Source organism: Phaethon aethereus (assembly GCF_964289735.1).
Source record: "Phaethon aethereus genome assembly, chromosome: 11".
In the NCBI taxonomy this organism is placed as follows: domain Eukaryota; kingdom Metazoa; phylum Chordata; class Aves; order Phaethontiformes; family Phaethontidae; genus Phaethon; species Phaethon aethereus.
The window spans coordinates 12,238,022-12,250,792 of record NC_138587.1 but is presented as its reverse complement, the minus strand read 5'-3'; the positions used below and the strand labels follow the sequence as shown (position 1 = coordinate 12,250,792).

Below are 12,771 nucleotides of genomic sequence, written 5' to 3'. Positions count from 1 at the left end.
GAACTCCAGATGAGATGGGGAGGAGACTTGAGACGCTGGTTAAAATAAAGCAGCTGGTTTAACACATGATGTCAATAGGGTGAGAACAGAAGGGAATCCGAGATCCTCTTGGTGCAGGCTTGCTAATTAAAGCGCGTATGCCACTAGCACTCTTAAAAAACAGCTGTCCTTAGGACTCTGGTCTTCAGGCTACATCTCAGGAGGTAACAACAACCTGGAGTGAACAGAATTTACTCTGCTACATCCCTTGGTCCTCTTGCCAGACTCATAGGGGTTCTCTAGGAAAAATAATCAGAGGTCTGGAGATCCCTGGCTCATCAGCTGGCGTTTTTTGGTGGCTGTTCATCAGGGAGAGACTTTAATCCCTAAGTGCCCATTAGTCTCAGAGTGATCCTTGCTAGGAGAAGATCTGGGACCCATTGCACCATTGCTCCCATGGAGACTCAGAAGTGATTTTAACACCAGTTACATTGCTGGTTTCTTCTTCCAGTGGAGGCCAAGCAACCAACAGCACAGTGCAAGAGACGTCCTGGCTTGCAGATCACAAGAGCATCATGTTCATGCCCCTGTTGTTACAAATGGGAAGCAATGGTCGTTGCAGGACAGGGCGTCTTCTCCTCAGGCCTGAAGCATGCTTTGTACCACAGATCCTCCACATCACTCTTTCAGACATGGGATTTACAGAAGAGCCAACTGAAGCGCCTTGGCACCAAGACCTCTGCTGTGCTGAGCCTTTCTTTCACAATCTAATCCTGTGACTACTGGTCTTACTGCTTGCTCCTTCCATCCAAGGATCACCCAAACGTAAATTAAGTCCCACAGTATCACCATGATGCATTATTATCCCTATTTTACAAGAAAGGGAACTGCAGCACATGGCAATTGAGTCCTTTGTCCTGGGTCACACAGTGAGTCACCGTCACAGTCTCAAGCAGCCTCTGAAGCCCTTCCTCCTTCACACTAACCACTAGAGCTTGAATTTTCTCAAAACCTGCTTGCTCTAATTTATTAACCACAGTTTTACTGCAGCTGCAGACCTGTTCCACAGCAGTCAGAAACCACAGACGGCATTCGGGTCCCAGTGTGGCTGCCAGGCGACGCGTGAGGGTTCCAGTGAAGGGAGAGCTGAAACATCTCGCTCCTCCCAAGAACTTTGTGAGATGAGAAAAACTTCTGAAGGCAACTTCAAATCTGTTCCATCATCTCCCTGTTACCCAGCACCTGAAAATTTACATCCAGGTGAATCAAAGTTTCAAGAACTAATGTCCTGATTACAGAGCTGGCTACAAAGGAAATTAATGAATAATAATTTCAAGAAGGGATTTAAAATTTCCATTTTCATTTTATTGTCAAAGTAAATATATTTTTATGAAGAACAAAAGAAAATATACAGAATTGTAACTTATGTACACTGGCTTTATAGGTATTTTTGTTTCCAATTTACACAAATTTTGATACGTTATTAAAAGATATTTTATATAGATATGCATCTATGTACAGTTTTATTTACATACATTCATAGGATGTGATATAAACCAGTCAATAGATGATAGTTCATTTATATTAATTTCTAGAGGACAAAAGGAATGCATTTGCTTTAGCTAGACCTGCTGTTCTTGCCCCGCGCGGGCTCCTGCTCTGCCTAGCGCTAGAATCGCAGTTTCCTATTTCCCATTTTGCCAACAAAAAGACAAACAGATGCCGTCTGCAAATGGAAAGGAAATGCAACACCCATTATAAAATCACTTCTAATTACTGAATTCTATTTTCTTCTAAAGCTTCTTACAATCGCCAGAGTTCAAAAGGAAAAAAAAAACAAGAAGAAGAAACACAAACAAAATCACTTGCCTGCTACCATCTGATTATTTGTTTAAATTCCCTTCTTAGCCAGCTACCACACAAATTTGTTTCTTCTGGCTACTGTTCTCACCCATTCGCCCACCCCAGCTGCATGGAGCTCTGACATGGCTGTCAGTAACGAGAGGGTTAGCGCTGAAGATCACCCTTGGACAGAAGATCTCACGGTGCTGTCCCACCAGGCCACGATGCCTCCCACCCTCCCCTGGGTACAGGGACATCCGACGAGACCCTGCCGGCCAGCGGACAAACGGAGACTTAGCTCCAGCCAGCGAGGCGTTGGCTTGCCGTGGATGCTCGGGATGCCCGGCGCTCGCCAGGAGCGCCCGGCGCGTCCGGGGCTGGCGCTCTGGTTTCTCCTCCAAGATCACACGAGAAGATGGCAGCGGAGACAGGAACAGAGCTCAGCCGTGCTCACAAATGGCCTCCTGCTGCTTTGCGCGCTAGACAACAGCTCTTCTGCTAAAGACAGGGGATGCTGCAAATCAGAGTCAAAGGAAAGGAGCATTTCCTTCGATGCCTGGGCATCCTTTCACCCCCACGGCAGCACAGGATGGGAGAAGCATGCACACGGTATGCGCTCAGCCACACCGACAGGCTCCACTCCAAGCCATTTCATCCAGCCTGAGCCTCCAGGTTTGCTTGGGATATGCCTTTGCTTAAATATATATATATATGAATGAATATATATACATAAATATTTATATATAGCCCTAGCCAAGGAAAAGGTAAATGCAAGCTGGAGAAGTCCGAGGCACAGAGGCGCATTCCAGCGCTCTCCATGCCTTGCCTCCCCCTGTCCCTGACTCCCACTCTTCCTCCTCCTATGGCCAGCCCCGACAAATCCTTGGCTCAGGCGACCCAAAAACAAAGGAGTTGTTTTCATTTCAAAAGGAATTTGCTGTTTCCAAACTGGACAAATAGAGCAGCTTAATAAAAACTCACAATGAATGGCCTGTACATGAGCAAAGCCCTTAGGAATGCCAGGGCTATAATTAACTAGCAGCAAGCAACTCTTACATTTTCCTGTGCAGCAGCAAACAGCTAAAAATAAAACACTGTAATTTCCAAAAGAAGCAGCAGCAAAGGAGGGAAAGATAGAAGGAAAGGAAAATAACATCCTAGGGAAGAAAAAAAAAGAAAAAGACAAAAAGGAAGAAGCACCCCCCTCCCTTGACCCAAAGAGAACTTCATTCTCAAATCATCTTTAAAGGACATGAGACACTCAGACATGGTGGTATCAAGTAACAGCATTGACTGTTCTGTGGAGACAAATAAATTATCACTAGAAATATAGTGAGCAAAGTGCTGTCATCAGCTGTTGTAGGATGGCTGGGCGGGAAGGGGAAAGCGGGATCAATCAGTTCACAGAGCGGACTGAGCGGTTGCTTCGTGGGAACCGATGCACCTTGACATGTTTGGACAAGTGGTCACTTCGAGCAAACTTCTTCTCGCAGACGGGACACTGATAGGGTTTCACCCCTGAGTGGGAGCGCCTGTGCCGGGACAGCTCATCTGACCTGGAGAACCTGCAAGAGAAAAGAAGAGAAGCCTTTTCAGATAAATGGGTTTGTACATTGCTAAGTCTCTCACAGCGGGGAAAAAAAAAAGGTCCCCTCGGGCCACTGGGAGATTCCACTTGTGGCAAAGCCCAAATGCGCAAACTGAAAGGGACACACAAGAGGGCCGGTCTGGTCCCAACGGGCAGCCAGCAGCAGTGATGGAAACAGCCAATTATCAACCTCATCCCGTGTCATCTCTGGACTCAGAGCAACACATGGAGGCAACGTTTGTACAAACCTTGCCCTAAACCCAGTAACATGGGTACAACTAAACTAAAACAGCGCTGTTCTTGATCCCTCTGCCAGTCCCCTTCAAAGCCTGTCCCGCAACCTCTCTCCTGCCAATCCAAGCACATTCTCAAGCAGAGATAACAACCCAACACCCCGCAGGTGAGGTCTGCTCTAAGCTCCCACTGACACAAGCACAATGGGCATCCTGTAATTGCACCTAGTTTGAGATGGACCCCAGCTAACAGCCAGACATAGCTACCCAAAAGCTACATGGCTTATCAGATCCAGCTGAAAAATTGGCTTTTGTACGTGCTCCTGCAGCCTAAATACAGAGTCATTAACGTCTCAGTACCAGAGATGCTCAACACTGTAACAGCTGAAATCCAGGTAAGCCCCAAAGGCCATTAGCACAGTTACTTCATGGTAAATTGAAATCAAGATTGAGCCTTTAATTACCAAAATTGTCTCCCAGAGTCATTTCAGTTTTAGGTATTTCCCACCTTCCATCTCCACAGAAAGATCCCCAAACAGCCACTGTGAATCCCACAGGCTTTACTGAACTCAAATCAGCTAATCCTTTGGCCTTATAGCAGGGCTGGCTCTATTTCCAGCTTGGACCTGACTGGGAGCCACAGAGTTAATTAATAATGTCATACTAAACCAGTCTGTCCAGATGGGTACAAAAAATTTGCTGCCTGACAAAGGGCAATTAAGTGTTTTGTTGCCAGAGCAGTAACAAAGAGCAGCACAGAAAGAGAGCTTGTAAGAAATGGTATCAGCTGTTTATTTACAATAAATAAATGAAGTCATAGGCACTAGCTGAATAAATGGGGGAAAGAACATGTAGAAAATTGTGCCCTTCTGGAGCAAAATATCACATCACCAGCAGAGTGAATACGCTATTTTTATGAAAGGGAGAAAACAGGACTGCAGGGCTCCTATGAATAAGTCCTTCAAGCAAGAAAAATAAGTTTCCACATAAAGGTTTTAATAAGCTCTGATCTCCCGCTACCAGTTGAGGAACAGGGTGCAGGCAGTGGGAAAGCTGGGAATGGTTTCTTCAGTTCCTGCAGCTCTTCTGTCCAGTGATGCTACTCAGAGAGTGTTCTCCAGCCAGCGCAAAGCAGATGCAGTTATGTGCCGTGGGTAAGATATGGTGCGGACACATCTCTCCCAGGGGCATTTCTAGGGGAGGTTCCTTCACCCATTCTCTTGCTTTTCTGCCTTGTCCTTGCCTTGGTATCCCCATGGTGAAAGAGTCAAATTCACCATTAAGAGCAATAGCCAGATGCCCTAATGGAGCCATCAACCTGTTCCTCGCCTGGGACGCATCTTCTTCGTAAAGGCTGCAACAGGGGTTTCGCTTCACCCCTAGTACCAGCACATTTGTTTTTTCTAGCAACCCTGCTCCTTCCAGCCACAGCTTCCCAAAACCACCGTCTGGACCAGGGAGCAGCAGGGCCAGGGATTTCTCCCGAGTCCTTAGCAGTGAGCTAGTCCCAGTGCCACATCCCTGGAAGGATGCTCTTGTAAGAGCTACAGATGAGTGGGACTAAGCACCTTTCTGGAGACGGTGGGATGCTGCCTGTGCAGACTGCCTCAGTGGGACACAGCGCTGGACAAGGAACAGACCTGTTGCCAGTGGTGGCAACCATGTCCAGGGAAAAGAGAGAGCAGAGATGGAAAAATGCCTTTACAAAGAGCCATCCTTTTATATACAGGCTTATCACTCAGAGAAGGAGTAAAACCAGATGTGGCTAGGTTGCCTTGTCCCATGTCCTTGGCCATTAAGGTCACCATCTGCAAAAGAAGTGCAGTAGAGCACATGGCTAAGCCCGCACAAGAGCTCTGCAAGCGCATTTCGATGGGGATTGCATGGATGGCGGGGAAGAAAGATGCACATATCAGGAATGAGCAGCTCCACTCATACCCTGAGAGCTCGGGTGAGTTCATCCGATAAAAATACACTCTGCCTCATAACGATGTCCTTAGCTGAAGAGGCAGGAATGTTGCAATACTGTTCCCCAGCAGTCACAGAAAGATCAACTTACAGAGCCCACAGAAATAAACCTCGAGCTGTCGGTGTGTTTACAAAAAAACAACGCAAAGGTTAGGACAAGGAAGCTGGGAGGATCTGGTGGCTCGCCTCTGCAGTGAAATGATATTTGCAGCACATTCTGGCACTAAGATTGCCCCAAGAAAACTGCAAATAATCCCCAGTGGAATGCCAAATTCAAACAAAAACAAGGTACCCCTAAGGAACACCTCGCTATCCCAAGTCAGTGCCATTTCCAGAAGGATTCCTCCTTCAGAAGAAAGGTAGAGGGATCCGGGCAACCCCACAGCAACTAGAAGAGTCTCCTTGATCCTTCTATCTGGTGGGACCCCAAGGGACCTGTAACCACATCTCCCTTGGAGACAAATCCTAGAGCTCCCTGATGTGTAGGATGTGTCCTGTGTCCCCCAGCCAGATGAGCACATTGCTATGCGGCTCACAGGGCAAGAAAGGTCAATAGCTTCAGCCTAGTACTCCATGGGCCCTACCACGGCCACCAGCCATTGAGACTGGCCCAGGCTGCACCTCTCCGCAGCGGAGGAGAGGCTCTGGATTCATCCTGCCCATCCCCAAAGCACCACTACAGTAAACCAGTGCTCCTCCTGCAAACCCCTTTGCACAGCACCAGCAAAAAAGGTCACCGCGAGACTCCTGCCCTGCCCTGTCCCACGTGTGGTCCTCCCCATGCTCGCCTGGTCCCGTACACGCTCCCGGCCACGTGCATCACAAGCCTTTAAGCCCTCCCCACCAAACCAGGCAGAGCTTGCGCCGCACGCTGTCCCCCGCAGAGCCGGCTGCGGGGAAGCGCCTCCAGCCCGGCGAAGTGGCCGGACACTTAACCGTGATTGCCTCATCCCCCGGGCCTTACGGCAACCGCAGCTCCGGGTGCTGCTGCGCCGGGGGGGAAGCGAGAGCTTCTCCTGCTCCACGCCATAACACGGCTGCTGGGGGCTGGCCCACGCTGCAGCTCAGCTTTTCGGTCGGGGCCGTCTCAGGAGCAGCGCTAAGGCTGCCATGTGCCAAAGGTATAAGCTGGCACGACACGGATCGGCGCGCCGACCGGTACAGCAGGGTATTGAACGCAATGGGTCACCGGCCACTTACGAACGCCTCTCTGCAGCCTGCCGAAAACAGCTCTCACCCCGTGCCAAGGAAGGGCACAAGCGAACAGGGTTCAGCCTCCTCCAGCGAGGTGCTTGGGGCTCTCCAGCTGTCCTAGGGGTTAGCAAAAGGGTTTGCTGTGTGCACACTCCTCCCTTGGTGCATTTAAGGCACACAACTTCACCATAGCAGGGCTGCCCAGAGAGCCGGAGAAGCTTAACCCACCCCCCAGCTCAGGCACTTTGTGCTAGGCAACAGTTTGTTTTGCTTTTGAAATTACTATCTTCAGTGAGGTCAGATCTTAAGTGCCTTTGGTGAAAAAATAAATACGCAAGCAGAAGAATGCAGGGAAAGCAGAGCCCAGCAGTGTTTTAGTGCTTAAATTCAATTGAGATGATATAAAACTGGGAGCAAACAGACGCATTTGACTTAAGTCATGTGAGATCACAGCTCTCGCTGAACTTCTGGAAAAGGTAAACATGCTTTATTGATGAAAGGGGACTGAGTAACTCAGTGCTCAATGGGGTCTGGCCTTTGATGTGGGAGCAGCGCGTAGGGGATGTGCAGGAATCTCAGGCCGGTGCTGAGGGTTGCTGCGAGCAAAGGCAGCAGCTCCCCAAGCGCTGCCTCTCCCGCTGGCTATAAACCTTCCCCCTCCGAGCAGAGCCCTTCCAAAGTTTGGGGGTGTTGGCAATCGGAGTACCAGCCTGGGCTGTGAAATGCAACACAAAGAGCAACAGGGAGTTCGAAAAGCTCCTCCGGCAGCTGTTTGTGGACAGGACACATGTTCCTCGTAGCTACAGTGATTAATTTCTCATCCCTGTTGGAAAAAGTTGTGGCTGGCTGAAAGTGAAAGTTCAGGGTGCTCCAGGCTGCAGGACCTGCACTTCTCTTGGCCCACCTTACACCTGCATCCTGTTTTTGATCCACACGACTGGCTGGAACGTTGGGAAAAGGCAGGCACCCCGGCGTAAGTACAATCTCCATCCCTTACCACTTAATATTTTTCCTAAATGTTCCCCTTGGTTTTGCAGCCCGGGAAACACCAGCTCTGCAGTAAGACAGAGCTGGAGAAGGTCACCCACAGGCAACACTTCAGGCTCCTGATCTTGAGCCACAAAAGTTGCTGGGAGCGCTGGTATAAATCTCAGCATGGATCAGACAAATCCTCACGTGCCACATGCATTTGTCACAAAAATGAGAGTTTTGCTCACATCCCAGCGCAAGGAAAGCCAACACGACACCCACAAGCACGCTGACGGGCAGGAGGCACGTCAGCCACCCGTGCACACGTACTCTGGCAACCAAGTAAAAAGGAGCGAGGGGCTCTACTGCAGGTCAGGAGCAAACCAGCCTGTGGCTTATGGCACCAACCCGCTAACGAGCACGGCTCTAATTCCAGTGCATCCTGCGCAGCAAGCCACTGAGCCTGGCTCAGGAGAAGTGCCACCGGTACAAAAGGAAAGAAAATCACCACCAGTTTGTAAAGCCATCATAAACTGAAACGGGAGAGAAAACCACCAGAGAAATTAATTGCATTGACCTCCTCAATCCCACCAAGAGGCAAACTTCAAACTGGTCCAGTTGGGGAGCAGAGGATTCAGCGCCATTCTGACCTTTTCCCTCAAGCCAATCCAGCCATCTCTAACTGCTGCAGGTCTCACATGCTTGCATTTTTACACAACTCCCTCCTGTTACTTTTTACCTCATCTGTTCCCCAGGATCACAACCCATTTTCTCATTAGACATTGCTTGCTGAAGCTCTGCAGGATAGTCTTTGAAAGAAACATGGTTTAATTTAATACAAGGGAGTTCAGATTTTGTTTTCTCCCATCATCATTTGTGGTGCTGTGTATTAACACTTGCCAGCGGGCAGGCTAGTAATACAGCTAATTGGAAAGACAGAGGAAGGCTTCCATCAAAGTGTCCTTAAAATAAAAAGTTCATTTTTTTTAACGATGTTTTAATTTTTCAACTAGTATTAAAAATATTAAAAAAAAAAAAAAATCAAGTGAAATGCGAAATGCTCTGCGAAATGTTTTGCTCAATCAAACCTGCAATCTTCCATTCAAGCAATGCTTAACTCCATCTCAGCCTTCTGGTTCTGTTGTTACATCTGACAGCTTTTTGCAACTTCGAGTGACACCCACGCATTTTTCTGAATCAACGAAGAGAATAAAACCCAGAGCATGCCAGAGCGGCACTGCCAGCATTTCCAGAAGGAGTGGTATGGAGCACATTTTGCTATGAAACTGCACGGAATACCGCTCTTCTTAACCACACTCGTTTACCACAGCCCTTCAGCGACCATGTTTAGCCCCACGCAGCCGCGGCCGCACGCAGCCACGCGCTGTGAGTCTGCCCCAGACCACCCAGTTCCCCCACCGCCCTCAGCTGGTACTTGCAGCCAGACCGATGCAAACACAAGGTGTTGCCTGCGGTAACAAGCTTCACGGGACCCTCTTGGAACAAAATACAAATTATGATGGACTATTTTTATGGGTTTTAAGACACTTAAACAGCTGGTGCCAGCAGGTGATGCTCTGGTATTTAATTTATTAAGGCCCCTGGATTACCTAACAGGAAGAAAAAAAGTCTTGATTCTCAAACCAACCGAAGAAGTTTTGGGAACAGAAACAGTTTATAAATCAGAGTGCAAACCTACTTGCTCAGCAAATTAGGTAGAGTGAGCAAAAACAGTGGGGGGGGAATAGGATAGTGCCGCACCCCAATACTAACCTCCATCCACAACCTGGCCACGTGCATGCAAAAGGCTTTTCTCCTGTATGCCTCCTCAGGTGGGCTTTCAAATGGCTGCTTTTCGTGTACATCTTGGTACAACCAGGAAAAGAACATTTGTGCATTTTAATCAGTTCTGCTGCAGGGTTCTTTTGAAATTTCTGACCCATGATGATTCCCGTCTGACCCTGGATCATGCCTCCTGGCCCAATTGGCTTGGCAGCGATGGGGACGGGAGCAATGCGGACAAATTTAGAGGACAAGTTCAAATTGGACGACTGAACTATCTGAGGCACAAGGGCAAATGTCTGTCCTTGGATGTTGACTAGGAGCTGTGCAATTTTAATATTCTCTTGTGCTGGTCCTTGGGAACTAGGGCTTGTGTTGGACTCCTGTTTGATCTGTACAGGCTGAATTTGGAGCATAACCGGTATCCCATTCTCCAGGGACATTCCTCCATTTGAAGCTTGGCCACCTTCCGTTGAGCTGCTCAACTGTTCATTTTTACTCTCTTTTAAACTGGCGCTGGGTAACATATGGTCTTTTTGCTGTAGCGAAGCAACAGAAACTTGGCTGCAAGCTCTCAAGTCCTTGGTCTCACTTTTAGGTCTTTCTTTGAGCTCCAACTCCATGTTCTCCTCCAGAAATTCCTCAATTTCCTCAAGCGTGGGCTGAAATGGTCCTGAGTCTTCCATATCCACGGCAAATTCAGGCAACCTAAAGTACTCCTCTTTCACTATCGGCTGAAGTCTCCTTTTGTCCCACCATGACGCAGCAGTGTTCCCCAAAGATGCCTGGGACAACAAATAGTCTAAGATACTGTCCTGACTTTCCGCACTGGACGTGCTTCCATAGCTGGAGCTGAGAACCTGGGAGTCAGGGCTGGAACAAGAACAAAAGCTGGACGAGTCGCTGTCATCTTCCGACAGGGGAGAGGGCAGCATTTGGTAGGACCTCACCCCTGCTGTCATGTCCCCAAAGTATCCAAGAGAAGATCTTGTAGATGAAAAGGATTCATCAGTAGGCAGCAAGTGATCCACCATTCCTGGGCGATCTCTTATGGATATCCCAACAGCATATACCAGGTGGCAAAAGTTCAGGTGAGAGCCTGAGCGTAGGAAAACAAAACAGCAACAGTCAGGAGCTGGTTTAATCATTTATCTCCATGAACTGAAGCTCGTAAAGCCCTCTAGCTCGCAGGAAAGTCCAAAGCATCCAGTCTCACTGAGTACACATGCTGCTACACACTTTGATACGTCTGTACCACCCCCTAAGGACTGTCAGGGCCGAAGCGTTTTGCAGGATTGCACCATGTATTTGCAAAAGAATTCTTTCAGAAATCATTTCCCAACTGTGTGCGCTTTAGATTTACAGCTCCCTTCCAGAATATTACTGGCAAGAGAAAATAAATTATGGGCTTTCACCTAACAGTGAAACCTAGAGCCAAAGAAGGGAATGGGGAGAAAAAAAAAAAAGTGTTGAAATTTTTACCACCCAAAAAAATAAATTAAAAAAAGAAGTTTATTGCTGGTGGCCACAAAATGTAAATCCTTTATCTTGTAGCTTTCTGCCACCTTTATTTTTAACTTCCTCAGTTCCACAAATATAGGCTAATCAGCATAACACAAGAATCAATCTGTCAGGCGCCAAAAATATTTACTGTGCTTCAGCATTTACTAGGCGGATTTTCCCCTCCAGATGTAATGAATCAGTGTGCCAACGTCATCATCACCTGCACTGCCCTTAATAAGGCTGGCACTGCACTGAGCTAATTACTATGTCCTGGCAAGCCAGCTGGTGGCTGGTTTCACCTCATCACTCCAAACTTCTCTCTCTCTCTCCGGGTGCGGAGGTTGAGGTGATCTGAACCTCCTGCCAGTGGCTAAACTGGGAGTGCTCACAGGGACCCCCAGCATCTCGATCTGCCGTGACCCACGGCAGGCAGCCGCCTCCCATCTAACCCCCTGTGTCGGGGCGGCGAGCGGGCGGCATCCCGCGAGCCCCTACTCACGTGAGCCGTAATCCCGCTGCAACCCCAAGAGGCACAAGGGCAAAATCCGTCCGTCCTAGCGCAGCCCACCGCAACGCTCGCCGACACCGGCGGCCATCCTGCGCGTTCCCTGCTAAGCCAAGCAAACTTCCTAGAAAGGTTTCTGAGGAGGGGAAGGCAGGAGGGGCATCTGCGTGTTTGTTTTCTTTTTTCTCCCCCCCAAGAGGAAAAAAAAAACATAAATTGCTTACGGACGGAGACTATGCCTCTTAGAGAACAAACGCAGAGCCCTCCGGACGGAGCGAACACTGGCCCTCAGTCATTCGCTCAAGGTGACTGATTGGAAACAGAGCTGTACATGTGCATAATAAAACAACTCTTTCTGTGGAAGGTATGTGGACTGCAGAGATAGAAGTCATTTGATCAGCCTATGAGGTTTTGTGCGTGTGTGAATTAGGAGGCATGTGACCCAGCGCGAAGGAAATGCCAGTCAATCTTGTTACACGCTGTCATTTTCCACAGGCTCTGCCGCTGCGCTTTCGACACTTTGCCATGAATAGCCAATAGCTCCCAGTTTTGTGCAGGGAAGGGGACGCTTGTTACTGCTATTGCAGAGCATCCTCGCTGCCTGATCTCCAAAATTTGCCCTGTCTTTGCCTTCTCTGGAGGAAAAAAATAAATCAAAAGGCGTCTATGTGCTCAGCGCTGCAGCGAATGCAGCGCGAGATGTTTTACACAACACCCTTAAAGAGCTCCATCCCATTGGCAGCTTCTATTAATATTTCACAGGAAACAAGGGGGGGAAAAAAACATGTTTCTTAAAGATACAGCTTCCTCCTTCATATGCACATGGAGGAAGTAGGGGCAGGTTGAAAGAAGGACTTAAAAGTAAGATTGCACATTTTCCTGGTATGCATGGCCTGTCAGTCAGCTATGCCTCTGAACCGATAATGAAATACCCACATGTGCCGAACACGAGGAAGTTCAAACAGAGGTTAGTGGCTCTGTTTTGTGACCTTAGCCTATAATCATTTCTTATAGTAAAAGTGAAGAGTCAGAAGAGCCAAACTATTTCTGACACACAGGACTTTTTTTTTTAAATCTCTGCGTTGACGGAAAGTTCCCCCAAGCAGAAGTCCCAGGGCTGAGCCATTCCCAGTTTTGAAACAGAAAACAAAATCTGCTTCTGAGAAGTTTGTATTGACTTCCAGTAAGAATTCACCCAAGCAGCTTGT

General features: G+C 48.3%; 1 protein-coding gene across 1 annotated transcript; it reads right to left on the bottom strand.

Moving 5' to 3' along the window:
• Positions 1-2,543: 2,543 nt before the first annotated feature.
• KLF15 (KLF transcription factor 15) lies at positions 2,544-10,589 on the bottom strand (the record flags this gene model as incomplete). Its single annotated transcript, XM_082004825.1, has 2 exons — positions 2,544-3,386; positions 9,547-10,589. 2 exons carry the CDS (start codon positions 10,587-10,589, stop codon positions 3,218-3,220), a joined length of 1,212 nt encoding a protein of 403 aa, XP_081860951.1. The 3' UTR covers positions 2,544-3,217.
• Between the last annotated feature and the right edge of the window lie 2,182 nt (positions 10,590-12,771).